This window comes from Mustelus asterias, unplaced genomic scaffold (assembly GCF_964213995.1).
Source record: "Mustelus asterias unplaced genomic scaffold, sMusAst1.hap1.1 HAP1_SCAFFOLD_949, whole genome shotgun sequence".
NCBI lineage: Eukaryota > Metazoa > Chordata > Chondrichthyes > Carcharhiniformes > Triakidae > Mustelus > Mustelus asterias.
Genome location: NW_027590895.1, coordinates 22,566 through 37,887, shown reverse-complemented (window position 1 = coordinate 37,887; position 15,322 = coordinate 22,566). Strand labels below are relative to the sequence as shown.

General features: G+C 48.9%; 1 protein-coding gene across 1 annotated transcript in view; it reads left to right on the top strand.

Annotated features, from left to right (window-relative positions):
• Positions 1–330: 330 nt before the first annotated feature.
• Positions 331–15,322, top strand: part of polr3glb (RNA polymerase III subunit GL b) — a 34,049-nt gene continuing 19,057 nt past the window's right edge. Inside the window, exons 1-4 of the mRNA XM_078205728.1 lie at positions 331–548; positions 9,982–10,111; positions 12,168–12,236; positions 15,238–15,294. Of these exons, the coding sequence (XP_078061854.1) occupies positions 426–548; positions 9,982–10,111; positions 12,168–12,236; positions 15,238–15,294 (379 nt within the window). The 5' untranslated portion in view covers positions 331–425. The remainder of the gene's footprint in view (positions 549–9,981; positions 10,112–12,167; positions 12,237–15,237; positions 15,295–15,322) is intronic.

Sequence of the window (15,322 nt, the reverse complement as noted above, 5' to 3'; positions counted from 1 at the left end):
GCGAGTCCCGCCCCCGCGGCCTGGAGAGACTGGATGAGGGAGTGAAGAGCGCATGCTCAGAATGAGCCCCGCCCCCTGAGCCCCGGCCCCGTCCCCCGGAGAGACGCTGCGAAGGAGAGCAGAGAGCGCATGCTCAGAGCGAGCCCCGTCCCCTGAACTCCAGCCCCGCCCCCGCGGCCCGGAGGGACGCCATGAAGGAGAGGGGAGAGCGCATGCTCAGAATGAGCCCCGCCCCCGCGGGACTCTGCGAAGGAGGGGAGAGCGCATGCTCAAACTGAGCCCCGCCCCCCGGCTGTCAATCGGGGGGGGGCGGGGTTTGTGAGGTGCTCGAGCGGCGGCTGTTGATGCCGAGAGTCAGAGACTGAGACAGAGCTCCGGGCCGGCCCGTGTGTGTGAGGGAGCCCCGGGCCCTCCCTGTCCCCGGGATGCTGGGCTCCCGGGCCCGGCCTCAGGGCCAGGCCGCGCTCTCTCTCAATGTGGAGCTGATGGCCATGGGCAAGGGGGAGACTCTGCCGCCGCCCACCCTGCAGCCCGGCCCGCTCTACCCGGTAAGAGAGAGAGTCAACTCTCACCCCTGACCCCTGACCCTTCACTCTGCCCGCTGAACCCTCAGCCACTGCCCATCATCACCCCCCTCGACCCTGACCCCTCACTTCAGCCATAACCCTTTCCCCTGACCCTCACTTTGCCCACCCCGGCCCCTTCAACCCCTGACGCATACCCTTCCAAAAGATGTGTAGGTTAGATGGATTGACCATGGTAAGTGTGTGGGGTTATGGGATGGGGCCTGGGTAAGACGCTCTTTCGGAGAGTCGGTGCTGACTCGATGGGCAGAATGACCTCCTTCTGCACTACAGGGACTCTACGCTTCACCCCCTCACCCTGACCCCTAGCCATCCCCTGACGCTGCGATGACCCCTGACCCTGAGACCCCCTCCTTCCCCACTGACAGCCTGGTTCAAGTTTAAACGTTCTGCCCTTTTGATCTGGACTCGCCCCGCACCCCCCGAGAGTCCGTCAACACCGTCAAATCCATTCAAACCCATCGAGCTTGTGTTGATCCGGGTTGGATTCCCGGCTTGGGTCACTGTCTGTGTGGAGTTTGCACATTCTCCCCGTGTCTGCGTGGGTTTCCTCCGGGTGCTCTGGTTTCCTCCCACAGTCCCAAAGATGTGCTGGTTAGGGTGCATTGACCCGAACAGGTACCGGAGTGTGGCGACTAGGGGATTTTCACAGTAACTTCATTGCAGTGTTAATGTAAGCTGACTTGTGACTAATAAACTTTTACTTTACTAGGAGCCCGTCACACCAGGAAATGTTTGGTTTACCCCATAACTGACCAACTGTTAATCAATGTAACACTGTTAGGCACCAGATCAGAAGCTCCAAGGTATATTCAGAATCATAGAATCCTACAGTGCAGAAGAGGCCCTTCAGCCCATCGAGTCTGCACCGACACATGAAAGGCCCTGACCTGCCCACCTAATCCCACTTGCCAGCACTTGGCCCATAGCCTTGAATGTTATGACGCGCCAAGTGCTCATCCAGGTATTTTTAAAAAGGATATGAGGCATCCTGCTTCCATCACCCTCCCAGGCAGCGCATTCCAGACCCTCATCACCCTCTGGGTAAAAAAAGTTTTTCCTCAAATCCCCCCTAAACCTCCCACCCCTCACTTTTAACTTGTGTCCCCTCGTAACTGACCCTTGAACTAAGGGGAATGGCTGCTCTCTATCCACCCTGTCCATGTCCCTCATAATCTTATACACTTCGATCAGGTCGTCCCTCAGTCTTCTCTGCTCCAGAGAAAACAATCCAAGCCTATCTATCTAACCTCTCTATCACTTAAATGTTCCATCCCAGGCAGCATCCTGGTGAATCTCCTCTGCACCCCCTCCAGTGCGTTCACGTCCTTCCTATAATGTGGTGACCAGAACTGCACTCAGTGCTCCAGCTGTGGCCTCACTAAAGTTCTGTACAACTCCATCATCACCTCTCTGCTTTTGTAATCTATACCCCGGTTGATACAGGCGAGTGTGCCGTCTGCCTTTTTCGCCACCCTATTAACCTGCCTTTCCTATTGTAAAGTTAGATTCGACCCCAACTTTGTTTGACTTTGGCATTAATGTGAGTATAAGGTGTTTCACTCTGGGTATGATTTTGTTGACCCATCAGGAAGCTTTTATTAAAACAAACTTTATTTAATAATATTATTTCACAATAACAAGAATGAAAAAGAACAAAGAACAGTACAGCACAGGAACAGGCCCTTTGGCCCTCCAAGCCTGTGCCGATCATGATGCCCTAACTAAACTTAAAAAAAACCTTCTACCTTTACTCGGTCCGTATCCCTCTATTCCCTCCCTATCCATGTACCCATCCAGATGCCTCTTAAATGTTGCTTATGTGCCTGCTTCCACCACCACCTCTGGCAGCGCGTTCCAAGCACCCACCACTGTGTGAAAAACTTCCCCCACACATCTCCCTTAAACTCCACCCCCCCACCTTCAACCTGAGCCCCCTTGTAATTAGCACTACTTTAAAAAAGTTTATTTATTAGTGTCACAAGTCGGCTTACATTCACACTGCAATTAAGTTACTATGAAAATCCCCTAATCGCCACACTCCGGCACCTGTTCGGGTACAAAGAACAGTATAGCACAGGAAACAGGCCCTTCGGCCCTCCAAGCCTGTGCCGCTCATTGGTCCAACTAGACCTTTCGTTTGTATCCCTCCATTCCCAGACTGCTCATGTGACTATCCAGATAAGTCTTAAACGATGCCAGCGTGCCTGCCTCCACCACCCTACTTGGCAGCGCATTCCAGGCCCCCACCACCCTCTGTGTGAAAAACGTCCCTCTGATATCTGAGGTACACAGGGAAAATTTAGCACAGCCAATCCATCTAACCAGCACGTCTTTCAGACTGTGGGAGGAAACTGGAGCACCCGGAGGAAACCCACGCAGACACGGGGAGAACGTGCAGACTCCACACAGACAGTGACCCGAGCCAGGAATCGAACCCAGTCCCTGGCGCTGTGAGGCAGCAATGCTAACCACTGTGCCACCCAATTGAAATACCTAAACTTGACAAGGGATAATTCTTAACTGCTAACTATCTCTAGTTCCAATTTAAGCATTATTCATAGTAACATCAGAATTAGGAGCAGAAGTCGGCAATTTAGCCCTTCGAGCCTGCTCCGCCATTCAATCAGATCATGGCTGATCTCTCCCTGGTCTCCAATCCACCTCCCCACCTGTTCCCCATTTCCCTTTCACCCATTTCTTTCGATTAGAAACATACCTATCTCCTTCTTGAGACCATTCAATAATTCAGACTCCACCGCGCTATGGGGCAGCGAGTTCCACAAACTCACCACCCTCTGAGAGAAGTACTTCCTCCTCATCTCAGTTTTAAATCTACCGTCTCTCATCCTATACCTGTGCCCTCTTGTTCTAGATTGTCCCAAAAGAGGAACCATTTGGTCTACATTTGCTTTATCAATCGGGCACAGTGGTTGGCACTGCTGCCTCACAGCGCCAGGGACCCGGATTCAATTCACCGGCTTGGGTCATTGTCTGTGTGGAGTCTGCACGTTCTCCCTGTGTCTGCGTGGGTTTCCTCCGGGTGCTCTGGTTTCCTCCCACAGTTGGAAAGACGTGCTGGTTAGGTGCATCGGCCGTGCTAAATTCTCCCTCAGTGTAACCCGAACAGGCGCCGGAATGTGGCGACTAGGGGATTTTCACAGTAACTTCATTGCAGTGTTAATGTAAGCCGACTTGTGACACCAATAAATAAACTAAACAATCCCTTTTAGTATTTTATAGACCTTAATCTGATCCCCTCTTATCCTTCCAAACTCCAGCAAGTACAAGCCCAAACTGTTTAATCTCTCCTCATACGTCAAACCCTTTCATCCCCGGAATCAATCTGGTGAACCTCCTCTGAACTGCCTCCAATGCCATCACACCCTTCCTCAAATAAGGAGACTAAAACTGGACACAATACTCCAGATGTGGTCTCACCAACACCCGATACAAATGCAACAACACTTCTCTACTCTTATACTCCAGTCTCTCTGCACTAAATGCTAACATCCCATTTGCCTTTTTTATTACGTGCTGCACCTGCATCCCGACTTTCTGTGAAACATGAACACAGACACCCAACTCCCTCTGCCAGAACACATTCTGAACCTGCTCTCCATTTAAATAATTTACCTTTTTAATTTTTCTGCTAAAATGGACAACTTCACACTTAAACTCCATCTGCCAGATTCTGGCCCATTCTCCTCACCTTATCTATCTATATCCATCCGTAAAATCTTTATATCCTCTTCACTGCCTGCTTTCCCGCCTATTTTAGTGTTATCCACAAATTTTGCTCAGTTGCACTCTTCCTGCTTGCAGATCATTTATATAGATTGTAAACAGTTGAGGTCCAAGGCCCAGCAGCACCCCGCTAGTTACATTGTCAGCCAGAGAAGGACCCATTTATCCCGACCCTCTGCTTTCTGTTAGTCAACCAACCCTCAATCCAATCTAGTAACAGAACAAAGAACAGTACAGCACAGGAACAGGCCCTTCGGCCCTCCAAGCCTGCACAGATCATGATGCCTAAACTAAAACCGTACGCACTTACAGACCCCGTATCCTTCCATTCCCATCCTATTCATGTATCCGTCTAGTTGCCCCTTAAATGCCGGTATCGTACCTGCTCCCACCCCTCCCCGGGCAGCGCGTTCCAGACATTCACCACCCTCTGTGTAAAAAAACTTACCTCACACATCTCTAAACTTTTCCCCACGCACCTTAAACCTATGTCCCTGAGTACTTGACTCTTCCACCCTGGGGAAAAAGCTTCTGACTACCCACTCTGTTTATGCCCCTCATAATCATGTAAACCTCTATCAGGCCACCCCCTCAACCTCCCTCGTTCCAGTGAAAACAAACCAAGTTTCTCCAACTTATCCTCGTAGCTAATATCCTCCAGACCAGGCAACATCCTGGTAAACCTCTTCTGTATCCTCCAAAGCATCCACATCCTTCTAGTATTGAGGTGACCAGAATTGGACACAATATTCTAAATGAGGCCAAACTAAGGTTTTGCACAGCTACAGCACAACTTCCCAATTTTTAAACTCAATGCCCCGACCGATGAAGGCAAGCATGCCGTATGCCTTCTTGACTACCTTATCCACCTGTGTTGCCACTTTCAGTGATTGGTGGACACGTACACCCAGATCCCTCTGCTTGTTACTCCTCAGAGTTCTACCATAATAACAAAGAACAAAGAACAATACAGCACAGGAACAGGCCCTTCGGCCCTCCAAGCCCGCGCCGCTCCCTGGTCCAAACAAGACCATTCTTTTGTATCCCTCCATTCCCACTCCGTTCATGTGGCTATCTAGATAAGTCTTAAACGTTCCCAGTGTGTCCGCCTCCACCACCTTGCCCGGCAGCGCATTCCAGGCCCCCACCACCCTCTGTGTAAAATATGTCCTTCTGATATCCGTGTTAAACCACCCCCCCCACTCCTCCTCCCGCCTCCCCCTCCTCACCTTGAACCTATGACCCCTCGTGAACGTAACCACCGACCTGGGAAAAAGCTTCCCACCGTTCACCCTATCTATGCCTTTCATAATTTTATACACCTCTATTAGGTCACCCCTCATCCTCCGTCTTTCCAGTGAGAACAACCCCAGTTTACCCAATCTCTCCTCATAACTAAGCCCCTCCATGCCAGGCGACATCCTGGTAAACCTCCTCTGCACTCTCTCTAAAGCCTCCACGTCCTTCTGGTAGTGTGGCGACCAGAACTGGACGCAGTATTCCAAATGCAGCCGAACCAACGTTCTATACAACTGCAACATCAGACCCCAACTTTTATACTCTATGCCCCGTCCTATAAAGGCAAGCATGCCATATGCCTTCTTCACCACCTTCTCCACCTGTGATGTCACCTTCAAGGATCTGTGGACTTGCACACCCAGGTCCCTCTGCGTATCTACACCCTTTATGGTTCTGCCATTTATCGTATAGCTCCCCCTATGTTAGTTCTACCAAAATGCATCACTTCGCATTCATCTGGATTGAAATCCATCTGCCATTTCTTTGCCCAAATTTCAAGCCTATCTATATCCTTCTGTAGCCTCTGACAATGTTCCTCACTATCTGCAAGTCCTGCCATTTTCGTGTCGTCCGCAAGCTTACTGATCACCCCAGTTACACCTTCTTCCAGATTGTTTATATAAATCACAAACAGCAGAGGTCCCAATACAGAGTCCTGCGGAACACCACTAGTCACAGGCATCCAGCCGGAAAAAGACCCTTCCACTACCACCCTCTGTCTTCTGTGACCAAGCCAGTTCTCCACCCATCTAGCCACCTCCCCCTTTATCCCATGAGATCCAACCTTTTGCACCAACCTACCATGAAGGACTTTGTCAAACGCTTTACTAAAGTCCATATAGACGACATCCATGGCCCTTCCCTCGTCAACCATTTTAGTCACTTCTCCAAAAAACTCCACCAGGTTAGTGAGGCATGACCTCCCTCTCACAAAACCATGCTGACTATTGTTAATGAGTTTGTTCCTTTCTAAATGCGCATACATCCTATCTCTAAGAATCCTTTCCAACAACTTCCCTACCACGGACATCAAGCTCACCGGCCTATAATTTCCCGGGTTATCCTTCCTACCCTTCTTAAATAACGGGACCACATTAGCTATCCTCCAGTCCTCTGGGACCTCACCTGTGTCCAGTGACGAGACAAAGATTTGCGTCAGAGGCCCAGCGATTTCATCTCTCGTCTCCCTGAGCAGCCTTGGATAGATTCCATCAGGCCCTGGGGATTTGTCAGTCTTTATATTCCCTAAAAAACCTAACACTTCCTCCCTTGTTATGGAGATTTTCTTTAACGGGTCAACGCTCCCACTCCCAGTCAACACATCCCTCTCCTTTGTGAATACCGACGCAAAGTATTCATTTAGGATCTCCCCTACTTCTTTGGGCTCTAAGCATAATTCCCCACTTTTGTCCCTGAGAGGTCCGATTTTTTTCCCTGACAACCCTTTTGTTCCTAACATATGAATAAAATGCCTTGGGATTCTCCTTAATCCTGTCTGCCAAGGACATTTCGTGACCACTTTTTGCCCTTCTAATTCCTCGTTTGAGTTCTTTCCTACTTTCTTTGTATTCCTCCAGAGCTCCCTCCGTTTTTAGCTGCCTGGACCTAACGTACGCCTCTCTTTTCTTTTTGACCAATCCCTCAATTTCCCTGGTTATCCACGGTTCTCGAATCCTACCCTTCCTATCCTTTTTTACAGGCATATGCCTATCCTGCAGTCCTAACAACTGTTCCTTAAAAGACTCCCACATGCCAGATGTGGATTTACCCTCAAACAGCCTCTCCCAATCAACAGCTGCCAATTTCTGCGCAATCCCACTAAAGTTAGCCTTCCCCCAATCCAACACTTTACCCTTGGGACACCACTCATCCTTTTCCATCACTATCCTAAAGCTAACAGAATTGTGGTCACTATTTGCCACACGTTCCCCTACCGAAACTTTGAAGACCTGACCGGGCTCATTCCCCAGTACTAGGTCCAGTACAGCCCCCTCTCTAGTCGGGCTATCTACATATTGTTCCAAAGAACCTTCCTGTACGCATTTTACAAATTCCCCCCCATTCAGACTCCCAACCCTACACGATTTCCAGTCTATACCAGGGAAATTGAAGTCTCCCACTACAACAACCCTATTTTTCCTGCACCTATCCATTATCTCCTGACATATCAGTTCTTCCACTTCCCTTGGGCTGTTGGGGGGGCCTGTAGTACACCCCCAACATAGTGACTGCGCCCTTCCTGTTTCTGAGCTCCACCCACAGTGACGCGTCACACGACCCCTCTGAATTGTCCTCCCTCTGCACCGCTGTAATATGCTCTCTAACTAATACTGCTACTCCCCCACCTCTTTTGGCCCCTCCTCTGTCTCACCTAAAACACTTATACCCCGGAATGTTCAGCTGCCAGTCCTGTCCCTCTTTCAACCAAGTCTCTGTCACCACAACCACATCCAAATTCCTCGTAAGCATTAAGGCCCTAAGTTCTCTACTCGACTCCCAACTCCCTGCCATCTCACTTTCTGGACCAGTCTTTAATGCGGCACCTTATCAAACTCCTCTTCAAAATCAGTTATCCAAGAGCCAGCTCATGTGCTGGTTCACGATCTGTTAGTCCTCTGGAGAGAGAGGGACCTATTACCTAGCAGGTCCCAGACAGCAATCTCCAGCAAGAGAGAGAAAGGGAAGAGCTGTTGCTCCTTGCAAATCTAAAGAGAAACTGCCTGCTTGTCTCTGTGAGCTTAACTCCTCCCATTAGCACACAACTGGCTCTTGTCAATCAATCCAATTAAACCCTACTCTGAAACCCCAGGGGACAACCCAAAACAAAATAACAAGACTGCGTTAGCTCAGATTAAAGCAAACACTCCAATAACTAGGAACAGCTGCTTTCCTGCATTCTCAGCAAGTGGGCTGCCTGGAGCAGACAAAACGGCACCGTTAAAACACAGTTAAATCTTAACATATCCTTCTCAAGGAACAAGATGTAAATACGTTTCTTAAAGGCATAGTCCCACAACACTTAAGTGTCTGCAGTAATTGCCGCAATTCTCAGTGATTTGATTTATTATTGTCACACGTACTGGGATACAGTGAAAAGTATTGTTTCTTGCGCGCTCTACAGACAAAGCATACCGTTCATAGAGTACATAGATTTGATTTATTCTTGTCACATGTATTGGGATATAGTGAAAAGTATTGTTTCTTGCGCGCTATACAGACAAAGCATACCATTCATAGAGAAGGAAAGGAGAGGGTGCAGAATGTGGTGTTACAGTCATAGCTCGGGTGTAGAGAAAGATCAGCTTAATGTGAGGTAGGTCCATTCAAAAGTCTGACAGCAGCAGGGAAGAAGCTGTTCTTGAGTCAGTTGGTACGTGACCTCAGACTTTTATATCTTTTCCCCGACGGAAGAAGATGGAAGAGAGAATGTCCGGGGTGTGTGGGGTCCTTGATTATGCTGGCTGCTTTTCCTGAGGCAGCGGGAAGTGTAGGCGGAGTCAATGGATGGGAGGCTGGTTTGAGTGATGCACCGGACTTCTTTCACAACCTTTTGTAGTTTCTTGCGGTCTTGGGCAGAGCAGGAGCCACACAGAGCTGTGATACAACCAGAAAGAATGGTTTCTATGGTGCATCTGTAAAAATTGGTGAGAATCATGGCTGACATGCCAAATTTGACCACATGTAAGGAGGGTCAGAGAGAGTTTTGTGTGTGTAGGGAGGGTCAGAGAGAGTTTTGAGTGTGTCGCGAGGGTCAGAGGGAGTTTTGTGTGTGTAGGGAGGGTCAGAGAGAGTTTTGTGTGTGTAGGGAGGGTCAGAGTGAGTTTTGTGTGTGTTGCGAGGGTCAGAGGGAGTTTTGTGTGTGTAGGGAGGGTCAGAGTGAGTTTTGTGTGTGTTGCGAGGGTCAGAGGGAGTTTTGTGTGTGTTGCGAGGGTCAGAGGGAGTTTTGTGTGTGTTGCGAGGGTCAGAGGGAGTTTTGTGTGTGTTGCGAGGGTCAGAGGGAGTTTTGTGTGTGTTGCGAGGGTCAGAGGGAGTTTTGTGTGTGTCGCGAGGGTCAGAGGGAGTTTTGAGTGTGTTGTGAGGGTCAGAGGGAGTTTTGTGTGTTTAGGGAGGGTCAGAGGGAGTTTTGAGTGATTGTGTACGGAGGGTCAGAGGGAGTTTTGTGTGTTTAGGGAGGGTCAGAGGGAGTTTTGTGTGTTTAGGGAGGGTCAGAGGGAGTTTTGAGTGATTGTGTACGGAGGGTAACGGGGGTAAGGGTGTCCAGTGTGTGTTGAGGACTGTCCTGAATGTTGGGGTGATGCTGCAGTGAGCTGAGCCTCAATCCTTTCTCTGATGGTGTGTGTGTGTGTCTCAGTCTCTAGAGTTCAAGGCCGTTCCCTTGCATGTTGGAGAGGAAGCGGAGTACATGCTGGCTCTGAAGCAGGAGCTGCGTGGAGCTATGAGGAGCCTGCCCTATTACGTCAAGCCTGCAGCTCCCAAGAAAGGTAACAGAGTGGGACGCCATTCGGGAGCCTGTCGCCTCGTCTCTTCCCCATCGCCTGCTTTCCTCTTCCTTGCTCACCACCTCCCATCGCCCGCTCTTCTCTTCCTTTGGCCCCCCCTCTCTTCTCCCCCCACCCCAAACATTGCAACCCCCCTCGACACTGCCAGGCCTGTCGACCCTCGTTCCACCCCTCTCTCAACCCCCCCCCCCCCCCAAACACCGTCTCTGCTCCCTCTCCCGATGTGTGCCCTGTCCCCACTCCCTCCACCCCTACGATGTGCGCAAGGCGATCTGTGCCCGCCTGCGCCAGTGGGGCAGGTTGTGTGATGGTGGACACAGTCTGTGTCTTGTATTTTTACCCTAGAATCATAGAATCCCTACGGTACAGAAAGAGGCCATTCGGCCCATCGAGTCTGCACCGGCCACAATCCCACCCAGGCCCTCTCCCCGTAACCCCACATATTTACCCTGCTAATCCCCCTGACACGAAGGGCCAATTTAGCATGGCCAATCCCCCTAACCTGCACATCTTTGGACAATAACGGGCAAGTTAGCATGGCCAATCCACCTAAGCCGCACATGTTTGGACTGTGGGAGGAACCAGAGCACCCGGAGGAAACCAACGCAGACACGGGGAGAATGTGCAGACTCCGCACAGACAGTGACCCAAGGCTGGAATTGAACCTGGGTCCCAGGTGCTGTGAGGCAGCAGTGCTAACCACTGTGCCACCATGCCACCCCATTACCCTGTTTGTGTAATCTGTGTAAGCAGTCTTACAACACCAGGTTAAAGTCCAACAGGTTTATTTGGTAGCAAACGCCACTCTAACAACACCAGGTTAAAGTCCAACAGGTTTATTTGGAGGCGTTTGCTACCAAATAAACCTGTTGGACTTTAACCTGGTGTTGTTAGAGTGGCGTTTGCTACCAAATAAACCTGTTGGACTTTAACCTGGTGTTGTTAGAGTGGCGTTTGCTACCAAATAAACCTGTTGGACTTTAACCTGGTGTTGTTAGACTCCTTACTGTGTTTACCCCAGTCCAACGCCAGCATCTCCACATCATGTGTAATCTGTCACAGAGGTTTACAGCATGGAAACAGTCCCTTCAGCCCAACTTGTCCATGTTGCCTAGCTTTTACCACTAAGCTACTCCCAAGTGCCCACGTTTGGCTCAAATCCCTTGACGCCCATCCCACCCATGTAACTGTCTAAACGCTTTTTAAAAGACAAAATTGTACCCACCTCTGCTACTGCCTCTGCCAGCTTGTTCCAAACACTCACCACCCTCTGTGTGAAAATATTGTCCCTCTGAACCCTTTTGCACCTCTCACCTTGAACCCTGTGCTGTATCTGTCCTGGGAGTGTTTGATGGGGGACAGTGTAGAGGGAGCTTTACTCTGTATCTAACCCCGTGCTGTACCTGTCCTGGGAGGGTTTGATGGGGGACAGTGTAGAGTCATAGAGGTTTACAGCATGGAAACAGGACCTTCGGCCCAACCTGTCCATGCTGCCCAGTTTTTATCATCAAGCTAATCCCAATTGCCCGCGTTTGGCCCATTTCCCTCTATACCCATCTTATCCATGTAACTGTCTAAATGTTTTTTAACAGCTCCGACTAACACCCTGCTGAACGGCCTTTTGGCTAAGATCAGGTGTGGTATGGACGGGCTGCTCTTGGTTGAGGTCATTGGGTTGCATTTGAGCTTCATTTGAAGCAATTTTTAAAAGCGGCATCTTGGCCTTTTGGCTAAGATGCAAATGAGATCAAGCCTTGGAGGAGGTGAGGGGGAGACGTCCGCCTACTCCAATCAGCTTGGCTCATGTAGATCAGGCCCAAGACAGGAGGTGAGAGCCCTGTCTTGTCAGCTTGGATCGGGAATGTCTCAACTTGTTGAGACTCTGAATTGGACTTGATTTGATTGAATTGGGAAAGTATATAAAAAAATGGACCTCTCAGTGCTGCCACCTATCTCTCAGTTTGGCTCTGATGTGTTTGTGTTTGATGTCTGCTGCTGCTTTGCAATGTGACACAGTGCCGCTGTTCTCTTTCCCCAGATATCGAGCGTTATTCTGATAAGTACCAATCCTCAGGACCGACCGACAACACCATCGAGTGGAACCCTGGTGAGTGAGCGGGAACCTTTCTCTCTGTTCGGTCGGAGGCCTGGGCGGCCGCTCACAGCCGGGCTGTTTGCACTATCTGCTGTCTGGGGCTGGGTCTCTGCCACTGACCCCACCATCTACCCCCCCCCCCCGGCCTGCTATCCCTGAGGGCTGTTCCAATACTGTCTTGCTGTGTGAATGGAGTCTCATTCCAGCCTAACCAGCTTCAGACAACAGGTTCAAGAAGCAAACACAAACAGGAGTAGCAAAGCGTTTTTTCCAATTCAATCAAATCAAGTCCAATTCAGAGTCTCAACAAGTTGAGACATTTCCGATCCAGGCTGACAAGACAGGGTATGCAACCCTTTCCCCTGTCTTGGGCCTGATCTACATGAGCCAAGCTGATTGGAGTAGGCGGACGTCTCCGCCTCCAAGGCTTGATCTCATTTGCATCTTAGCCAAAAGGCCAAGATGCCGCTTTTAAAAGTTGCTTCATATGAAAATGAAGCTTAAATGCAACCCAATGGCCACTACCAAGTGCAGCATCGGCAGACCACACTTGATCTTAGCCAAAAGGCCGAGAAGCGTTGAGTAGGGGGGGGTTTTCTTTTGATGCTGTGTATTGCTGAACTTAAACCAAATACAGAGACTCATGAAACGCAGTGTACTGATTTTAAGATGTGACTTTATTTGATTTGATTTGATTTATTATTGTCACATGTATTGGGATACAGTGAAAAGTATTGTTTCTTGCGCGCTGTACTGACAAAGCATACCGTTCATAGAGTACATAGATTTGATTTATTATTGTCACATGTATTGGGATACAGTGAAAAGTATTGTTTCTTGCGCGCTATACTGACAAAGCATACCGTTCATAGAGTACATAGATTTGATTTATTATTGTCACATGTATTGGGATACAGTGAAAAGTATTGTTTCTTGCGTGCTATACAGACAAAGCATACCGTTCATAGAGAAGGAAAGGAGAGAGTGCAGAATGTAGTGTTACAGTCATAGGGTATAGAGAAAAATCAACTTAATGCGAGGTCGGTCCATTCAAAAGTCAAAAGGCAGCAGGGAAGAAGCTGTTCTTGAGTCGGTTGGTATGTGACCTCAGACTTTTGTATCTTTTTCCCGACGGAAGAAGGTTGAAGAGTGAATGTCCGGGGTGCGTGGAGTCCTTGATTATGCTGACTGCTTTTCCCGAGGCAGCGGGAAGTGTAGACAGAGTCGGTGGATGGGAGGCTGGTTTGTGTGATGGATTGGGCTACATTCACGACCTTTTGTAGTTCCTTGTGGTCTTGGTCAGAGCAGGAGCCCATACCAAGCTGTGATACAACCAGAAAGAATGCTTTCTGTGTTTTTTTTATTATTATTTATTTTTAAATATTATTAATTATTTTTGTGTTTTTATTGACCAAACTGATCGAATGGGAGAATGATATAAAGTAGCCCAGCATTCCAGGCAGAGAATGCAGGCAGCCCAATATCACTCTGAAATGTAATGCCCCCGTGAGGGCAATTATACATTTTCAAAATCATATTTCCCACCTTTCCGGTGGGCATAATCCAGTAAACATTAATACAAATCAGTCAATAACCATCCCTGTCACCAACTCCAGCCAATAGCAATTTACATCCTGACCTCATGGGATCTTACTTGTCCTTAATTTTGGATGTTCCCTCCCTCGGTTGCCCAGCAACACAGGACGCTGGACGGTGAGACGGGAGAATATTCCCACAGACTCGAATCCACGTGACACTCATCCGACGCTGAGGAAATCCTTATGCGTGCCTTGCCCCTGTGTTATCAGCTTGGAGCTGTATAGTTCTATTCATCAAACTGGCATTGGCAGCCATTTTGTTTCTGACGACTGCTGATAAAATGGCTGCCTTCAGTAAAACCATTGTCCTACGGAATGCAGGCTCCATCTGCTACCTCATCCCATCAGGCCCTGATGTATCTTGCTATTGGCTAAAGCTTTACAAACTGTATTCTAAAAGCAAACTGCATCCATTTTATAAACTCAAAATACATGTTTTAAATGAAAAAAATGTGTTATTCAGTTAGAACTGTCCTTTATGGCGACACCGTCTTGTCACCGCTCTCCATAATCTAAGATCATTCAATCTTAAGTCAATATTGTGTTAGTGTTCTTAAACCCATGATTATGTGTTTTCTATTAGCCTCATTTAGCCCCCCTACGTCAGAAAGGTTGCCAGGACTTTTTTATTCATTCGCGGGACATGGGTGTCGCTGGCTGGGCCAGCGTTTATTGCCCATCCCTAGCTGACCGAGGGCAGTTCAGAGTCAACCACGTTGCTGTGGCTCTGGAGACACATGTAGGCCAGACCGGGGTAAGGATGGCAGATTTCCTTCCCTAAAGGGAACCAGATGGGTTTTTCCGACGATGGGTCATCAGTAGATTCTTGATTCCGAGATTTTTTTATTGAATTCAAATTCCGCCATCTGCCATGGCGAGATTCGAACCCGGGTCCACCAGAACATTAGCTGAGTTTCTAGATTGATAGTATAGCGATAATACCACCAGGCCGTCACCTCCCCTTGTGGAGGGTGTTTAATATTTATTAATTTCTCAATGGCTTGACTGCGAGTGCTAAGTGTCCTATCACCCTGTCCACCTGTTACAAACCGTTCCCACTTCCAATTGCATTTACGAGTGGTTAACTAGATAGAATCCCGACAGTGCAGAAAGAGGCCGTTTGGCCCATCAAGCCTGCACTGACAACAATCCCAACAGGCCCTATCCCCATAACCCCACATATTCACTATACTAATTCCCCCGACACAAAGGGGCAATTTATCATGGATAGATGCATTGGCCGTGCTAAGTTCTCCCTCAGTGTACCCGAACAGGCGCCAGAGTGTGGCGATTTTCACAGTAACTTCATTGCACTTTTGCCCCCTTGCGCAGCTAGTTGTGTTTTTTCCACATTAACCTTTCACACACGGCGTCTCCCTCCGCACCTCCTGGCCAATCCATCTCTCTCGTTTCAGATTGGCGTCGGTTACCACGGGAACTGAAGATCCGAATTCGAAAACCAGCAAAAGACAGTGAGTATGCAAGGTCCAGGGGGATATT